Source organism: Canis lupus, chromosome 24 (assembly GCF_048164855.1).
Source record: "Canis lupus baileyi chromosome 24, mCanLup2.hap1, whole genome shotgun sequence".
NCBI lineage: Eukaryota > Metazoa > Chordata > Mammalia > Carnivora > Canidae > Canis > Canis lupus.
The window spans coordinates 50,617,080-50,634,164 of NC_132861.1; the positions used below are offsets into that span (position 1 = coordinate 50,617,080).

Sequence of the window (17,085 nt, forward strand, 5' to 3'; positions counted from 1 at the left end):
CGGCCACAACGTTATTGTTGTATCTAGCAGGAGTACTGGTCCCCAGGCTGTATTCTTAGTGTCTCAAAGTGTTATTTTTTAAAAAACCAGGATTCCATTGAGATGAACACACTATATGTTTTTTAATCTTTTTGTCTTTTTAAATGATTCGAATCTCAAATAACAGCTCCTCCGCCTTGCACCCCTGCCTTGCCCTTTTAGTCCAGCACACTGGCTTTGGAAGAGAGGAGGTTGCTTGTCCTGCAGAATGTTCCACCCTCTGGATTTGTCTCATTTCCTTGTGGTGTCACTTAACTTGTGACATTCCTTCCCCCCACCCCCTTACCCCAATATTCTGTTTGATCTAAAGGCCTCATTAGCTTTGGGTCAAACATCTTGCTTCGCATCTGACCTGTGTGTAGTGAACTTGTGCCTTTATCTTGTGTCCTATGTGGATACACGTAGTGCCTCTGCATCCCATGACGGGATGCTAAGACTGACACTGGGCCAGGCAGGGCCCCTCCTCTTAAACCCTGGTTATTTGGTCATATTTATGCTTGGATGTAGCTGGCAACTCCGTGCCACTAAACTTTCTACAGAACTCTGGCGTAGTGGGAAGCTTCTTGCAGACGCGTTGTGGGCTGTACCTCTGATGAGTGTCAGGGATGGTAACAGATGGGGACTTGGCCTGGCACAGCACCCCCTGCTCTGTGCACCACAGTCTCGTTACCCAAGTGCCGTAAGTTGGGGCAAACTGGCTCAGAAGAGGCCAGGAGCTTCCTCAGGATACGGTGCTTGGGGGCACCAGAACTTAGGAAATCAGGACACCAAGGCCCACATCTTTACCTTCGACGTTCATTCATTGCCGGTAATTCAGACAACAGATTTTTGGCCAGTTCATAATAATTTTTATTTATGACGGGTACATTATTTATTATTTTTAAAGCTGTTATTTGGCAGACTAGGTCGTCTGCCTTCTGTGATTAAGAATTGATTGTGGTTAAAAAAAAAATTGATTGTGGTGTTATTACTGTGTTTCTCTATGTATATCAGAGTTTCAGTAAAATTTACTTAAGAATATTAGGAAAGATGTGTTAGAGGAACTATCATAGGTGTCTCAAAAAAAAAAAAAACAAGAAAGAAAAAAGAATGCCACTAGGCTTTTGAAGAGATGAAGTGGTGCAGGGTCCCCTTGAGCTTTGGACAGAAGGTGTTGCATTTGGAAGTTACTTATTGTGCTTATGCGTTTTGAACAGTGTAGGAAATTTTTGACACTTTGAAATAAATGTAATAATGTAAAATTCTTATGTACTTTCTTTTAAAATCGATCTATAGCTGCCTGGCTTATGTTTATTTTTAAATTTGTTTTACAATTTAGTATTTCATATTCTTTGGCTACCTTATAGATCGTGAATAATTACTTGAATCCGACTGTTTAAATTATCATTTTTGTAGATTGAAAAAAAATTCCTTAGAAAATTATGTCATTTGCTGTATGTAGTTCTTTACATGGAATCAGTTCTTTGATAGTTAATTGAAGGCTGATTCTGAAATGAACTATTTGAATACTTTTAAGAAATTTTAAGATTGTGTTTCAGGGAAGAGAACATTTTTCTAATTTTATTTTTGCCTCCTCGTTTCATTTTAGAGAGTGGGGGTCCTTTAGTGATGGGTTAGTTTCGGTTAGTTTTCTACCTGGGTCCTGCCACATAAAATCTGTTCCTACCACACCTCCCTGCCCCCTTTTGTTTTCAATATAAAAATGTTTTATTTCTTAGGTATTTGATATTTTTTTTCTATTTTTATAGACATTGGCACATTGGTCAGTAGCTCCACCAGGGTTTGGAAGCTTTCTGTATGTCTAGGACTGTGGACTATGCCAGAAGTATTTTTCTTTTCATTCTGCTTTGCTGAAATTGCCACCTATCTGCAGCTTCTCAGCCGGGCCTGGCTGCAGGGGGGAGGCGGGTGGAGACGCAGTGTCAGGAAGGTTCTGGAAATGGGGGTGGAGGGGCCAGTTTGCTGTGGCCGTGGGGGCCCCAGCCTCCTCCTGGGCTGAGCGGGCCTCGTCCGTCTCCCGATCCCTTACATTCTTGGTGTAAGTGCCCCAAAGCTGCCTGTGGTCGCCCCGGAAGCCGCGGTGCGGGTGTGGGGAGGCACCGATGAGCGATGAGCGATGACGAGGTGCTCTCAGTTAATGAAGCCGCAGAGGACCAGCCCGCGGGCGCGCCGTGATGACTCCTTCTGAACTGTTTTGTGTCAGGAACCAAGGAAGCTAATACTTCCGCAGCTAGTGTTTCAGATGATAATTCAGCTGGTCTGTGGCGCCAGAGCCTTGAGCCAGAGCCAGCAGTGAAGCAGAAAGGTAAGAAGGACGCCCTCCTGCCCTCCTTTCCTGGCGGGGACTCCCCGGGCCCCCCGGGGCCTGGAGGGCAGCTCGGGCAGGGCACGCTGGGCCTCGCGTGGGGGCACCGGCCTCTCCGGTCCCCGGTCCCCCGCGTGCTCTCGCAGGGGACGCGGCGGGCCCAGGGTCGGAATGACTGCGAGCGAGCGTCGGAGCCGCCGCGGGGAGTCCCGGGCCCGCGTCGCGTCCAAGCGGACTGGGGAGCAGCTCGAAGCGCCTCCTGACCTGGTGCCTCTGTCTCTAATGTTCTCTGGGCGCGTTAAGTTGGGCCTCCGTGAAGAGTCGGCCTCTGGCGTAATCTGTCCCAGCATCTAAAGGGCGGCGAACGACCTGGGCCTCAGGGTGTCGGCCTGGAGCCCGGCGCGCCTGGGAGGGGGCCTGGCGGGGCCGGCGGGGCCGTGGGTGCCCCGCGAGCAGAGCCAGCCTGGAGGGGCCTAGGCCCCGGGGGGGAGCTGTGCCAGCCCGTGGAGCTCAAGCCGTGCCAGCCCGTGGAGCTCAAGCCGTGCCAGCCCGTGGAGCTCAAGCCGTGCCAGCCCGTGGAGCTCAAGCCGAGCCAGGAGAGAGCAGCCCGCGCTGCAGTGCGCGGTGGGGGCGAGCAGGCTCCGGGTGCTCCAGGCAAGGTCTGCGCCAGGGGCGGCGTGTGAGCGGCCGGGAGTGTGGCCGCCGGGGCCAGGGAGAGAGGGCCTGTGCGCCTCTTTGGGAAAGAGGCCGAGCTGCTGAAGGGTGCAGGGGAGACCCGAGGGTCTGTGAGGCAGGAGCCCTGGCCGAGGGGTGAGGGGCCCCGTCTGTGAAGGGGGAAGCTGCTGTGCGCAGTCTCTGCCTGGGTATCGGCCCTGAGATCCAGCAGCTGCATGTGACCCCCCAGTCTGTCCCCAACACCAATGGTGTGAGATTTGAAGAGCGCTCAGGGGTCTGGAGTCTAGGGCCCCTGGCTGCACAGTGACTGTCATGTGCTGGGCTCTTCCAAGTGCAGTCCAGGTGGCGTGGTGTCGAGGAGAGGGTCTGCAGCTACCTGCTCTGGTCCCGGTGCAGCCCCGTCCCAGGGAGGAGCCCGAGCCGAGTCCCCCATTGCTGTCACCCTGTCCTTCTAGGGGCATGGTCTGGAAACGTGATTCCTGGGCCCCTCCTAAGCACCACACACGCTTCCTCAGGCCCTGTGAGCACTGGACTCTGGGAGGCTCCTGTGTTCCATACACGTAGGTCCTGTAGGGCCTTGTGGTTCCCGTTGCCCCATATGCCTGGCCCCCCTTGTCCCCAGAGCCACCTTCTATAGGTCACTTTGACCAGTGACAGAGCTCTGAAGTCTGCCTGAAGTCTGTCTGAAGCAGACAGACAGAGGTGTCTGGGGAGTACACTCCTCCTGCGTGGGCATGTGTGTCCTCAGGGTGACCCCGGGCCTGGCCCTAGTGCATGTGAAAGGTCCCTGTGTGGAGGTGCGGCTGCAGTCGTGGGGGGAGCTCTCCTCGGGTGTCCTTGGCTCTGACCCGGACCCGAGCAGTGTTGGCGCTTCTGCAGATGTGGTCATGCATTTTAAGTGTGTCACATGGACAGTATCCTCTTGTGACTTTGAGTCCCCCTCTCCCTCCTGTGCTCACTTTCTTGTGGCCACGTAGGTCCCATTTGTCCCCCAAAAGGAGCCTTTCAAGAAGAAGGTAGGTCCGTGGGGAGCTGGAGAGATGTCCTCTTATTAAGGGGCTGATGGAAGGACCTTTGCTGATGAGCCAGGGATGGAGGGCCCTGGTCGTGGTCACCCTGTCGTGACCCGTGCTCCCCTGCGTATCTGCTGTTGCTTGATCTCTGATCTCTCTCATTTGTCTGTGATCCGCTCTGCTCTCCTCATGCCCCTGTTGCCTCCTTTCATTAATAGCATTTTAAAATTCATAGTTTTCTTGGTTCTTTGTCTTTCGATCTTTGAAAATAAAGTAATGGCAGTGGGACAGTGGGACAGTGGGCATGGCTGTGGGGACGGGGCCGTGTCCCTGGCAGATGGCCACATTGCTCAGAGTGTGTTTTCCCCTGGTCCTGCTAGCTAATACACTGAGCTTTACCAACATAAAAGTCGGTTTTCTCACGTGCTTTTTTTTTTTTTTTTTTTAATAGGAGACTCCCCTAGTGATGCAGGTGAGCAATGACCTGAACTGAGTGTATTGGTATAGATTGTGTGTGTAGATACCAACATGTACTCCCAGATTTGTTATACACAGTGAAAGTAATTTAAGGAAACATAACTGTACCACTTTAAGATTTAATTTACTTGTCTTATGCTCCAGGGGAATGTATTTCACGATTATTTCCAGAGTAAAAAATTTATTCCTAAATTCAAAGTCCTATTTATTCTGTTTTCTAAAATACAAAGCCCTTTTACTGAAAATGGGGGAGCAAATTGGATTGCTTTAATAGTTAGGGTTTGCACTTACTGATTAAGTCATTTTTTTTAAAATGAAGAAAGCCGTATTCAGATCATAAAAATAATTTGGTACATACCCAAAGTAGCACAGTTTTTAAATGCAGAAAAATATGAAGTAGGAAAGAAAAGCACTGCTTCTAACATAAATGAATGTCCTTCCAGAGCCCCCGTTGTGTGTGTTACTAGACCCGTTACTGCACTCGGTTATGTGTTAGAATGGTGGATCTGGCGAGGGACTGCCGCGGTTTGCTGGGGTGGCCCAGCATCCGCCACTAATACAAAAGGTGGCCGGTCGTAGGATCACAGGTGTCCATCCCTCTCAGGTTGTATCTCCCTTAAGTTAAATTCCTTGACTGGATCAACCTACCTTTTGAATTCTCTTTCCTAAGAAATTGAACCAGTGTGTTTTCCGGGGTCTGAGTGCACCCATCTCCCCAGATCTTCACCAAATCTAGATATGAAATGTCTGCTTTATCTTCATGAAAATGATAGATGAATAAAGCTCGTTTATATTTGCGATTATTTGAGTGCTGTCCTTTCAAACACTTATTACCTGTTTGTGTTTCTTCCTTTGTGAATTGCTGACTGGATTGTCATGGTTCAGAAGGAGAAGTTGGACCTCCTGGCCCGGAGAAGTCTGAGGTGTCAGAGAGTTCTGAGCTGCCAAGCGAGCTTCCAGCCAACATCAGGTGTGCTGGCTCCAATCCGACACCCAGGCAGCCACCCACCCCCACCCCCACCCCCACCCCCACCCCCACGCTTCTCTCTACACCTTCTGCGGTTTGTAAACAGTGCTTGAGCTTAATTATGAGGAATTGCTGGTACCATTTATTTAGTTTTCCTATACTGGGTACAAGTTACTACACATAGGCCAGTTTAAAGATTTAGGGAAATTCGTAATTATGGTAAATTATGTTTTGATTACCAAGATTTACATAATTACTTTCTGGGCCTTAAAATTAATGAAAACATAAGATTAAAAGATACTTTCTTTTTTAAAGATTTTATTTATTCATGAGAGACAGAGAGAAAGACAGAGACACAGAGGGAGAGGGAGAGGGAGGTTCCCTGTGGGGATCCTGATGCAGGACTCAATCCCAGGACCCTGGGATTATAACCTGAGCCAAAGGCAGACGCTCCATCACTGAGCCACCCAGGTGCCCTAAAAGATGGATACTTTTAAACTTTCACATTAGTGGGATGTTCTTAACATTCTGCAGACTGTGTCCTGACTAGCATGTCGATGGCTGGTAGGAAGTTAGTGCTAACATTGACCTGGGTTTTCTGTTATCCTGTTTGAAATGTGCAAGGGTGTCATATCCTCTTTTTGGTTTTTCCATATTTGGGTTTAGAAGAATACCTCGGCCCGGGAGTGCGAGACCAGCACCTCCCCGGGTGAAGCGCCAAGATAGCGTGGAAGCTCTGACGCCTGACAGGTGAGGCCGCTTTGGGGGGCTGTGCTGGGTGGAGGGTGGAGGGGCAGAGGTGGGGGCCAGAGGCAGTGCCACTGCCAGCTGACGGGGGTAGGGAAGCCGGGTCAGGCCCTGACCCAGGCCACACAACTACCACATACTTCAGTTAGCTGAAGAGAAGAACGTGCCCATGCACATGCAGCTAAAGCTTTACAGCACGTGGGGAAATTATTCTTTGAGAGGAGGTGGGGGGGGTGGTTTCTAAGCTAGAAACAATGAGGGGAAAAAAGAGGAAAACAAATATTTAAGGCTAAATTGCACAACCTTGTAAAACGAAAGGTCAGAAAGTCATAAATGATATAAAAGCAGGCCGCAGACAGGGTTCTCTGAGTGTTACAGGTGTACCTGTGGGTGAAGTGTGATCTTTAGAGGGAAGTATGAAAAATCAAAACAAAAAAATAGACAAACCACGCTGGACCAGAGTGGTTTCAGATAGAGCAGGAGGCAGGAATTGGAGACGGGTATGGACGTGGACTCAGGTTGTGTTGCCGAGGGAAGCCAAGCAGTGACACAGTAGGTAGTGGGAGGGGTAGGACTTGGTGGAGAGGAGGTTCTAGGCAGGGAGTGGTGGCCAGGAGGAGGCCGCTGTCTGGGGCCACATCGCCACCCTGCCCCAGTGTTTGCCACTCGGAAGAATAGGGCCCTCCAGGTGAGGGGCTGCAGGTGGAGCTGGTGTCCAGAGAGTGCGGCCAGGGGAGGGGCAGAGGGAGGAGGGCGGGCAGCACAGAGGGCAGGACACACCAGGACGCAGGCCTGCTGGCCTTCACTCAGCTTCCCCCCATATTTTGTGATGTTCTAGAGGTAGGTGGTGGCTAAACTCCTCTTATGGGGCCCAGGATGCATGGGATTGATGCAGACGTGCAACCAACAACACTCCTCTTTTTAGGACAGGGAGTGGTAAAATCGTCGCCAGCGTGATTGTGGACACGCAGAACTCTGACAATGAGGAAGACGATCAGTTTGTGGTGGAAGCTGCCCCCCCGCTCCCTGAGATGTCAGAACTTGAAATGGTGAGGCAACGCGAGTGTCGGTTTTTGTCATTGTACTTGGATGACACTGGAGCTCATATGCCAGCGTTTAAGTTGATGGAGACAAAACGTGCCTCTAAAAATTCAGTTAGATTTCTGCCTGCCTTAATTTTGTCATTGCTTTGAGGAGACCCTATGGAAACAGGATTTCAAGAATCAGCTTTTTCCTCCTTGCTCTCCTGTCCAGGTGCCCGCGGTGGACGTAGAGGACGAGGAGAAGCACGGTGAGTGCTGGGCCTGGCAGGTGTGGTGCGGAAGGTGTTGGTCAGGTCTGAAGAGCACGAACTGGTCACTGCGGCATGGGTGGGCGCCTCCTCGCTTGGTGGCTTTTGGTCCGGGAGACAATGGGTGCTGGGCGCCGGGACCCTGTAGCTTGCTGTCAGCAGCCTCTGACATGGTGTGCAGTTACATTAGAGGTTAGACCTCTAGGGTCATTCCCAAATTGACAATATTTATGGCATTATTTGTTCCCTTCCCAAGGATCTTCTTTGATTTCAAACATTTGCAGAAGCAGAGAGTAGTCTGACGAACCCCCTTATACAGGTCACGGCTTCAGCAGTGATGGGCTCATGTTTTCTCTAAGCCTCCTTCTGCTGCAGACCCCTGCTCCCCTAACTGTTCTCAAGTTCTAGAGAAGACCGTTTTCTTTGGTTAACTTGTCACGTGTATCTCTAAAAGATAAGGGTTCTCCAAAACATAACCACAATTCTGTGTGGTATATTAAAAAACAAAACAATTCCCTAATATCATCACAGTTTTTCCAGTTTTATAATTTTTTTTTTCCTGGTTTGAGTCAGAATCCAGATAAGGTCACTGCATTGGAGTTGATTGATCTCTTAGCCTCTCAGCCTGTCTATCGCCGTCCCTCTGCCTTTCCCTTGTAACATATTTGTTGACGAAGCTGGCTGGTTGTCCTTCAGGGTTTCCCACAGTTGACTGTTACTTATTACATGCCCGTGATAAGGTTCTTCACGTGTTCTTCCATTCTTGTAACTTGGTTCCAGAGACTTGAAGAGATGCAGGTTTGGGGCAGGAATGCTGGTCAGTGGTGTTGGTTCTTCCTGACGTCTGTTCGTGACGTTAGCCTGGATCATTAAGGGTCACGTTCTCGTCCTACCCTCCCTTCCTTGAGGTTTAGCTGGAGGACACCGTGGTGCAGAGCTTCCTCCCCCACCTCTGCCCCAAAGCGCAGCCCCTAGGGAGAGGGTTTTCCTCCCAGTGAGTTTGTGTCCTGGCACCGTCCAAGCTGACTAGGGAGGGCTTGTGGGGTGATGGCTGTAGATACCTCTCCTACCTGTATGAAGTCCTGGGTTTTCCTTTAGCACATTTGATGTGCCTCACTTCAAGCCAAATCCTTTCTCACTGATGTTCAGATTGTCCAATATGTAACCGAGGGAGCCTGTTTGAGTGGTTTTTGGGGGCTTTTGACACATCCCAGGAGACTTTGCAGCTTCCTTGTTTTCTGAGACGACCAGATGTTTCAGGCTCATTTTGTGTATTTCCTGCCCCATAGCTGGAACCCTCCATTTCCCCAAGGAGCCTGGCTGCGTGTTGCTTCTGGGTTGGTCATTGTTTTCAGGGGTTTTCTTGCCTTTTTTTTTCTAATGAGAAAATATATCCAAGTTCATACTGGTATTTCCAACGCAGCTTTACTATACTAGAGTCTTTCCTAAATTTTTGATATTATACGTACGTGTCTATCTCATGCCCCAAATCCTGGCTCCCAACGTCGCCATCTGTTTGCCTTACCCTATGGCATGCACACGGCATCTTTAGACCACCACCACCGGTCACTAGCAACAACAATGACTGAAAACACTATCGGGTGTTTCTTGGGAGGTCAGGTCTGTCTGTTCTCAGGTTATGTCCCATCAGGGATGGACAGCCAACCACTCTGTTGCAAAGTTACAAAGCAATTCTTTGTTAGGCTGTGCTTGCCAGTTTGATATTATTAGGTGTATTAGTTTCATTTTGGTTTCAATTTTTAGGCATTGAAAAATCTGATTTTATTTATGTAAAATAATACATTTCTGAGGTGAAATGTACCAAACAATGTATATTCTGAGATTGGGGCCTCCACCTGCCCTCTCCCTGTAGGTAATGGTAAGACATATGGCTTATACTTTGATTTAAAAAACTGTAAGTTAGTACATGTGCCTGGAGTGTGTGTGTGCATTTAGCAGTATCTGCGTGTCTCTGTCTTGCTGTTGTGACTTGGCATCGTGTGTTGGCGTTCGTCCCCAAGCAGCGCAGACAAGTCATCCTCACTGCTGCTCACAGCTGAGCCCTCCTCTGCCATCCGGGTGCTTCGGGGCGTATGCAGCCAATTTCATATGGATGTGCATTTGCATGAGACAGTATTCTAAAGAAAATGTTTTGTATGATATTTACCCCCATGGGCAATTTTTTTTTTTTTTAAAGGAAGTTGAAGGCTCTTGAACTAATATAAAAGGAGTATTTGTGCTTAGAAACAGCTCAGAGTTGGCACACCTGTTTGTGGCAAGGTGGCTATATGTTTGAATGTCCATCTACGTGTCCTCATAATTCTTTTCTGTTTCCAATGTTTTTTTTTTTTTTTTTTTACCTTTGAGGAGCTGATTTCTTTGAAACACTCTGAAGTTTTTTTTTTTTCACTCTGAAGTTTTATAGTTAATTTCTACCACCAGCTGTATTAGACTATTGTAGACTCCAAGCAAATAAAGATGATTTGAAGCCATGTAGAATATAGATAGAAAGAGGAAAAACAAGAAACTAGTGTTCTTGCCTCCCCTCTGCCCATTTAGAATAGAAGAGCTCTTTAGAGAATAACATAAAATCACTGATTCTCAACAGGAGGACTTGTGAAAAAAATTCTGGAGACCAAGAAAGATTATGAGAAGTTACAGCGGTCACCCAGACCTGGAGAGAAGGTAAGAAGTGATGCCTGCAAATGTGCTCATCAGCAGAGTCCGCTGACACACTTTAAAGCTCCCCGCTCCACCTCCTCCTTGGTTGGGAGGATAGAAAATTCTGGGCTCCTCTGGCGTGTCCTGGGTGGGGGCTCAGGAATCAAGGCCAAGGGCCTGTTCTGCTCTGATCCCGTGGCTGTCCCCTTCCTGCCTCGTCCAGTCCCTCTCCCTGCTTGCAGAGTCGGGAGGCTGGCCGCCTGGCCCTGGCTGCCTCCACACTAAGAGACCAGGGAGTTTTCAAGTCTGGCTTTTAAATCCAGGTGCTGCTTATCCCTGGCCTGCCAGCTGTCTTTCTTGCAGCTGTGGGATGTTGTTTGTTGGGACCCGCAGCTCCTGGCCAGCCACCGCCCCTGAGCATATGACCCTGGGGCAAATACTTGCCAGCCACATAGTAGGCCTCAAATGTCACAGCTACGTTTCTGTTATAGTCACTTTAAAAAATAAGAATGTATCTTCACTTACTGGTTTTGTAACAGAAAGATGTTTCTTGGATAGTTTCAGCAGCAGCCAACAATTCCAGGAAGTTTTACACACATGCACAGATAATTCTGCCTCAGATGTCCGGGTTTGTAATGAAGATGTGGCTTGAAACAGCAGGGAGGGGACTCTGCAGTTGATAGCCACCTCAGGGGGGCCCCGGAACAGTCCCAGGAGAAGAGTGCTCCCCGGGGCTCTATCCACGGCAGCACCGTTGGCTCCTCTGAAAGAAGAATGGTCTTTCTGTGGTCCATTGTCTGTGCTGTGAAATTTTCATGTCATAGGCCTTTTCACAGGCCCGAGGGGCTGTCCTGGTGTCCCTGGCAGTGTTTCTGGGACCCAGTCGGAAACCGTGAGTGTGTCCCTCCAGGCTGTTAATGTAGGCAACCTTTGAAGCTTCAGTTGGTTTAAATTTTATAGCCCTGTTTGCTATGCGATGCACACAAGGTCTGTGCTTTAGGCTTTCGTCTGAAGAGTAAATTTCAGAGTACATACTTTGACTTTAGAAGATAAAAGGGAAAAATGTCCTTGAGTGGTGAACATTTGCTGCTTTAGAAAAGTACAGCTAATAAGTGCTTCAGAATCGGGGTGATGTGTATTGCAGACAGGGAACAAGGAGGCTGCTCTGCTCTGTTTTCCGTAGTACGCTCATAAACATCAGATTTAAATTTCACTGATTGGTCTTCTGAAAAGAGCTTAGAGTTTTAAAATAAAAGCAATTGAAACGTACAGGAAAAGTTGATGTTTTTTCTGCCTCTGCCCCAACCCCACTGTCCGTAGGGCAGCCACAGGGACGAACTTGGTGTGAGCCATACTTTAAACGCAGCTGCCTCTGCTCGGGTGAGTTTTCAGTGCTGCCCTGTTGCTGGCATGTGACGCAGATTGCTTTCTTTGGGCACCATTAAGTTCTGAGACCCTCCCTGTGTGGATACCTGGGGGTCTAGTTCAGTCGTCTTAATTGATGACTGGTATTCCAGTATTTGTTCGTTAATTCCTTTAATGGTGGACATAGGTTTCGTCAGCCTTCCACAGTTATAAACTCTGACGAACTCCTTTCATGTGTCTCCTGGCATGCAGATGCCAGTGTCTCTCGGAGCACCAGTCGGCAAACATTTTCTGAGAAGGGCCAGATAGTAAATATTTTAGGCTGATGAGCCGCGTACAGTCTGTTGCAGCTTCTCAGCTCTGCTGATGTAGCCTGAAAGCAGCCCTGGTGTAGACAGCAGTAAACCATGTGTGTGGCTGTGTTCCAGTAAAGCTTTATTCACAACAACAGGACCCAGCCTGGGGCTGGAGTTTGCGATCCTGCTTTAGAGTCTGTGTCCACGCTCAGAATTGCTGTGCCAGAGCACGTACAGAGCTTCGATTTCACCAGGTGCTGCCAAATTAGTCCTCTAAGTGGCTGTCCCCAGGTACTGTCCCAGTGGAACAAGAGTCTTCCACGTGTGCACCGTCCACAGGCAGCATGGTCAACTTGTGCATCCCCCTCCCCACCCCACCCTGCAGTGGCCCATGCCCTGCAGCCTATGGGGTCCCTCCCAGCCACCTCCCGCCAGGGCCCAGCAGCTGCTCCTCTGCATTTGGCCACTGTGGTTGGTGTTTCCCAGAACTGCAGTTGAGTGGAGTCAGAGGGCATGTGCTCCTGCTTGGCCTGGCTTCTTTCAGTCATCACAATTATTTTGAGATCTGTTTTTCAGCAGGCATCAACAGTTCATTTCTTTTTATTGCTGGGTAGTGCACTGTCTGGATGCACCACAGTGTGTGTATCCATCTGTCAGGTCATGAGTGTTTGGGTCATTTCTAGTTTGGGTCTCTTGCAGGTAAAACTGTGGAGAACATTCACGTACGAGTTCCACGTGGACAAACACTTTGATTCCTTTGGGTAAATACCGAGGAGCAAGACCGCTGGCTCACATAGTCAGCGTATATTGATCTTTCCAAGAAACTGCCCAGTGTTTTCCAAAGTGGTTGTACCACTTATGTTTTCACCACGGCCTGTGAGAGTTTCGGTTTTTTCCTGTCCGCATCAGTGCTTGGAACAGTCACATTCTTTGTGTTTTAATATGCATTTCCTTAATGGCTGATTATGATTCGGTCGTGACTGCTGATTCCTTCTCTTGGCTCTTTTCTTAGTATTGAAGTCTCCGTGTTACTAGCTTTTCTGATCATTTGAGCTAATCCTTTCTCTTTGCTTTACAAGTCAGTTTCTTGAATGGGTATATTCCGTTTTTCTATTTCTTTTGGAATTCAGAGATCTACAGCATTAGTGGCTTAAATGAGGTGGTAGGTGCTTTAGCTCACAACTCAGAGTCTGCAGGTGGTTGTGGCCCATGTGTGACCCTGTGCCTTAGGGCACCTCGTGGTCCAAGGAGGCTGTCCAGGTCCATCCAGCAGGAAGGAGGGAAGGGGAAGAAGACAAAGAGAGGAACATGCCTCTTTCCTTCTAGACTATTTCTCGGAAGTTGTACGTACTACTTCCACTTAGGTGATACTGGCCAGATCTTTGCCAATAAGGGACAGTGAAGTGAAATCCTTACTCCAGGCATCAGTTTGCTTAGGTAACAATCGGGTTCCACACAGACTAGAGTTTGCCAAATTTTCTCGCTGCCTGGCATGTGCAGAAAATGATATTTGCAAGGCACGTGGGTGAGCGGAGGAAGCTGGCTGCCTGGCTGGGGGCCGAGGGTTTCTGGAAGCAGCACATCTCCCACATGTGGGCTGCACACAGGGCAGGAAGCTTGGCTGTGGGAGGGGGAGCAGAAACCAATGTCCGGGCCGTGCCCTCCCCATCCTTTCTCCAGGGAACTGTTTTGTTCATGTTTTACAAAGTCATGGCATAAGGATGTTTCAACTATGCTTTTATGATTTAAAAAATATATCTATAGTTTTCTTTTTCTTCCAAAAATTTTGTCTTTTCTTTTCTTTGATGAGACTTTAAAGAAACTATTGAAAAAAAAAAAGAAACTATTGAAATATGCACCCTCTAGCAAAGACAGCTTCTGGTTTTGCAGATACTCACTTCTGTTTTCATTTCATTGATTTCTCCTCTTCTTATTTTTCCTTTTAATTTCTTTGGTTATTTACGTTTTTAGTCTCTTGTGTAAAATACTTAGTTCATTTATTTTTAGTCTTTGCCATTTGAAATGAATATTCTTAGGGCTATTCATTTCTTTTAAAATTTTAAAATTAATTTTAGAGAGAATGCACTTGAGCAAGGGGGAGGGACAGAGGAAGGGAGGGAGAGAGAGAGAATCCAAGCTGACTCCATGCTGAGTGGAGCCCGACACAGGTCTTGATCCCATGACCCTGAGGTCATGAGCTGAGCTGAAATCAAAAGTCAGATGCTCAATTGACTGAGCCACCCAGGTGCCCTAAGGCCATACATTTTTCTTTAAGCATGCTTTATTTGAATTTATTAAATATTAATATTCAAAATTCCTAAGGATCCTGTTCTTTAGTTTTGAAACATAAGGATTTTTAGAAAGTCTTTTTGTGGACAAGTTCTAATTTCATGTTCAAAGAATATGGTCTGTATGATATCTATTACTTGGAATTAAGCCTTTCCTTGTGGCCTAGTCTGAGGTCAGTTTTTATAAGTGTTTCCAAGTGTTTGTAAAGTGTGTCTGCTCTGTGTGTTTGGGGCCAGACTCCAGTGCCCCTGGTTGATTTTGCAGAGAGGCGACGATAAGACGGCTCAAAACGCATAGGCCACGTCTGCCTGTTGTCATTATTGACTTGTACGTGCTCGTCATGATAGTAATTGCTTGTCTTCCCTCTGTCTCACTTAAAAATTCAGATGGTAGATGTTTGCTCTGCTTTTCATGTAAATCATGTTGTGCCTCTAGTCTGGGTGCTTCTCATTGTTTGGAGGGAGCACTGTTTTCTGTGCTGAAGAGATAATGAGCTTGCAGTGGAGCCATCCCTGCGGCCTGCCTTTGGAGTGGCGCTTGAAGGAAAGCTATTTCTTACTGTACTGATGGACTTGAATAATACATTACAAAATAAATATGCGCATCAGGACTGCTTTGAGCATTTTCTTCATTATCCTGGCCGACTTGCTGTCTTTTCCAGAGGAAATATAAACTTTGTTAATAGTAAGATACTAGCTCACGCCAGCATTTTATTTCTTTCAGATTTATGAAGACGTTGTTGAAAAACAACCAAAAAAGCAGTTTTATTAGTGTTTCTTCTGCTTTAAAAGTACTTGCTTTTTGAACTTTATAAACGAAGATGCTTTAGATGATAGCAACTTCAGAGACAGCTCTCTCACTGCAAAGTGCTGGCCACGGCTTCTCATTCCTTATCTGCTGTCCCTGCTTACCTGCTCTTCCGTTAGCCTTCTTCGTGTCGTGTGTTTTCTAATCGAGTGTAAATTGCAGATGCTTTCTCTTTTCATTGAAATTCTTTATTTTGAAGTCAAGTATTTCTCTGAGTTTCCTTTTTAGTTCATTTAAAGTTTGTGTGATTTTACTTTCTCTGCCTTCTTGGTCATGTAAACTGCATCCTCTGGAGGCCGTACATGTCTTCAGATGAGAACTTGGCGTTGTGTTTACTTTGACGTGAATGCATGTATTTACTGCCCCCTCGGTGAAGGTTGTGATAAGGGCCTCCTGTGGCAACCAGGTGGCAGTAGAGATTGTGGAGCGTCATCCGAAAGAGCACGTATTTGGGAATGTGTATCTTGAAATGACTCTTGATGAGTAAAATGACCTTACCCTGAACATGGTGTATTTCAGTTACAGTAACAAATAGTGAACGATTGTTAGAGCAACTCTTACACGAAAGGCAGGGATTTCGATTTTATTCTCTTGCTTGTGTGATCTGAGTAGATCGCTAGGTTATTTCTTACTTGGGTCACTAGGTGGTGCCGTTTCATCACAAACCCTTGCACCCTCTTCGAGAAAGCTGCCTCAGAATCCCTCCTTCACTGCAAGTCTGCACCTGATAAGAAGAGTATTTTTAGTTTGGATGTTTGTGGTCCTGGTATTATTGGATGGATTTTAATTTTTTATTTTTGCTAGAAGTACTGTTTGCATTTAAATTGCTGTGAAAGAAAGAAAAGGGACATATGCTAGATGTTCTTCACTGATGAGACTTGAGCAGCCAAACTGGGGAGCTGCCGACATGGACTTTAGTCATCAAGAGTGAGTTCTTTATTCTAGGGAATAAGGTGATTGTTTTATGTTCCCAAGTATTGCAGTGCCTTCCAACATGCACATGGGGGATTTTAGGTTTTGGATATAAACTTGCTGCCAGCAAATAATCAACAATGTCACTTAAAAATATTTACAGATCTATGGCATGGATATATTATAGACCATGAAAATGGAAACTATCAAGACATCACATGTATATGAACTTTGTGAAGATAATTATGAGTAAATAGGCCTTCTTTGTATAAACAAAGGTCCTGATGTGGATAAAATATCAAAATACTGTACCTGAAGAAAAATGTCTACGTGACTTAAGAAAGTTGGATTATAAAACTGTGACCAGCTCTAGTCTGACAAACATTTCCAAACTGAATGGTCCTCACCTTCTGGTTAGTATGTCTACTCGGTGAATGATAATATGATGAATAAAGACTTTATTTTTAGTGCCAAGCTCCATGCCTACTAGCATGGAGTCTGCTTGGGATTCTCTCTCTCCCTCTGCCACCCTCCCCCTCGCATGCTCTCTCTCTCTCTCTCTCAAAAGATTTTGCCCCCAAAAAATAGCAGCTTAACATTTGTATTGTATATTTATCGCTTTTCTAGGTTTACTCAGTTTGGCCCGATCAATATCCTGTTTGCTTTGCATAAACAAATCTTTACTTTGATTGACTTTTGACAGCCTGAGTCTAGCTGTAAATTCAGGTGCTAAGTGGTGCAGGTGCTGGTGTGGACACAGGGGCACTGTGGCGCACAGAGGAGGGAGGAGGGAGTGATGAAGTAGCAGCCCCAGGATGAAAAGTGGCTGATAAGGATTAGAATTCAGGACCAAGTGACTCACAGGGCTTGGAACAGATGGGCGAAGCTCAGCGACACAAACACAGGTTGTGCAGGGAGCAGTAAGGGAGCAATGGGGATTCAGCACAAGTTCTGGAAGCTGTGGCCACCCGCGACTGATGATGCCCTGGCCCCCTGAACTGTTCTCACTGGTGTGCAGAGGCCTGAAGACGGTCAGAAGTACCCGGTGAGATGTCAGGAAGGTGTGTCCGGGGGGAAGGGACCTTAGAGAGGAGACGTGTACCCCTGAGCCTGGGTGAGCTGGAGGTGAGGTCTGGCTTCCTTCCCCCCTGAGAGCGGTGTTGCTGGCCGGGTGTCCTGCTTGCCCTGGTGGTTCTGCCAGTGACCAGTGACCGCCGTGTGGGGGCCATGGCAGCTTTCCT

At 47.4% G+C, this 17,085-nt stretch overlaps 1 protein-coding gene across 15 annotated transcripts in view; it reads left to right on the top strand.

The window, feature by feature from the left end:
• TRAF3IP1 (TRAF3 interacting protein 1) overlaps positions 1-17,085 on the top strand; it is a 58,562-nt gene that overhangs the window by 18,241 nt on the left and 23,236 nt on the right. For 3 of the 15 annotated variants that reach the window (XM_072796898.1, XM_072796901.1, XM_072796905.1), the window contains 8 exons: positions 2,243-2,344; positions 4,484-4,504; positions 5,395-5,479; positions 6,143-6,226; positions 7,149-7,272; positions 7,478-7,514; positions 10,123-10,199; positions 11,496-11,555. In XM_072796898.1, the coding sequence (XP_072652999.1) occupies positions 2,243-2,344; positions 4,484-4,504; positions 5,395-5,479; positions 6,143-6,226; positions 7,149-7,272; positions 7,478-7,514; positions 10,123-10,199; positions 11,496-11,555 (590 nt within the window). Of the gene's footprint in view, positions 1-2,242; positions 2,345-4,483; positions 4,505-5,394; positions 5,480-6,142; positions 6,227-7,148; positions 7,273-7,477; positions 7,515-10,122; positions 10,200-11,495; positions 11,556-16,007; positions 16,258-17,085 lie in introns of all 15 variants that reach the window. The other 12 variants (XM_072796903.1, XM_072796906.1, XM_072796909.1 and 9 more) reach the window with 8 other exon arrangements.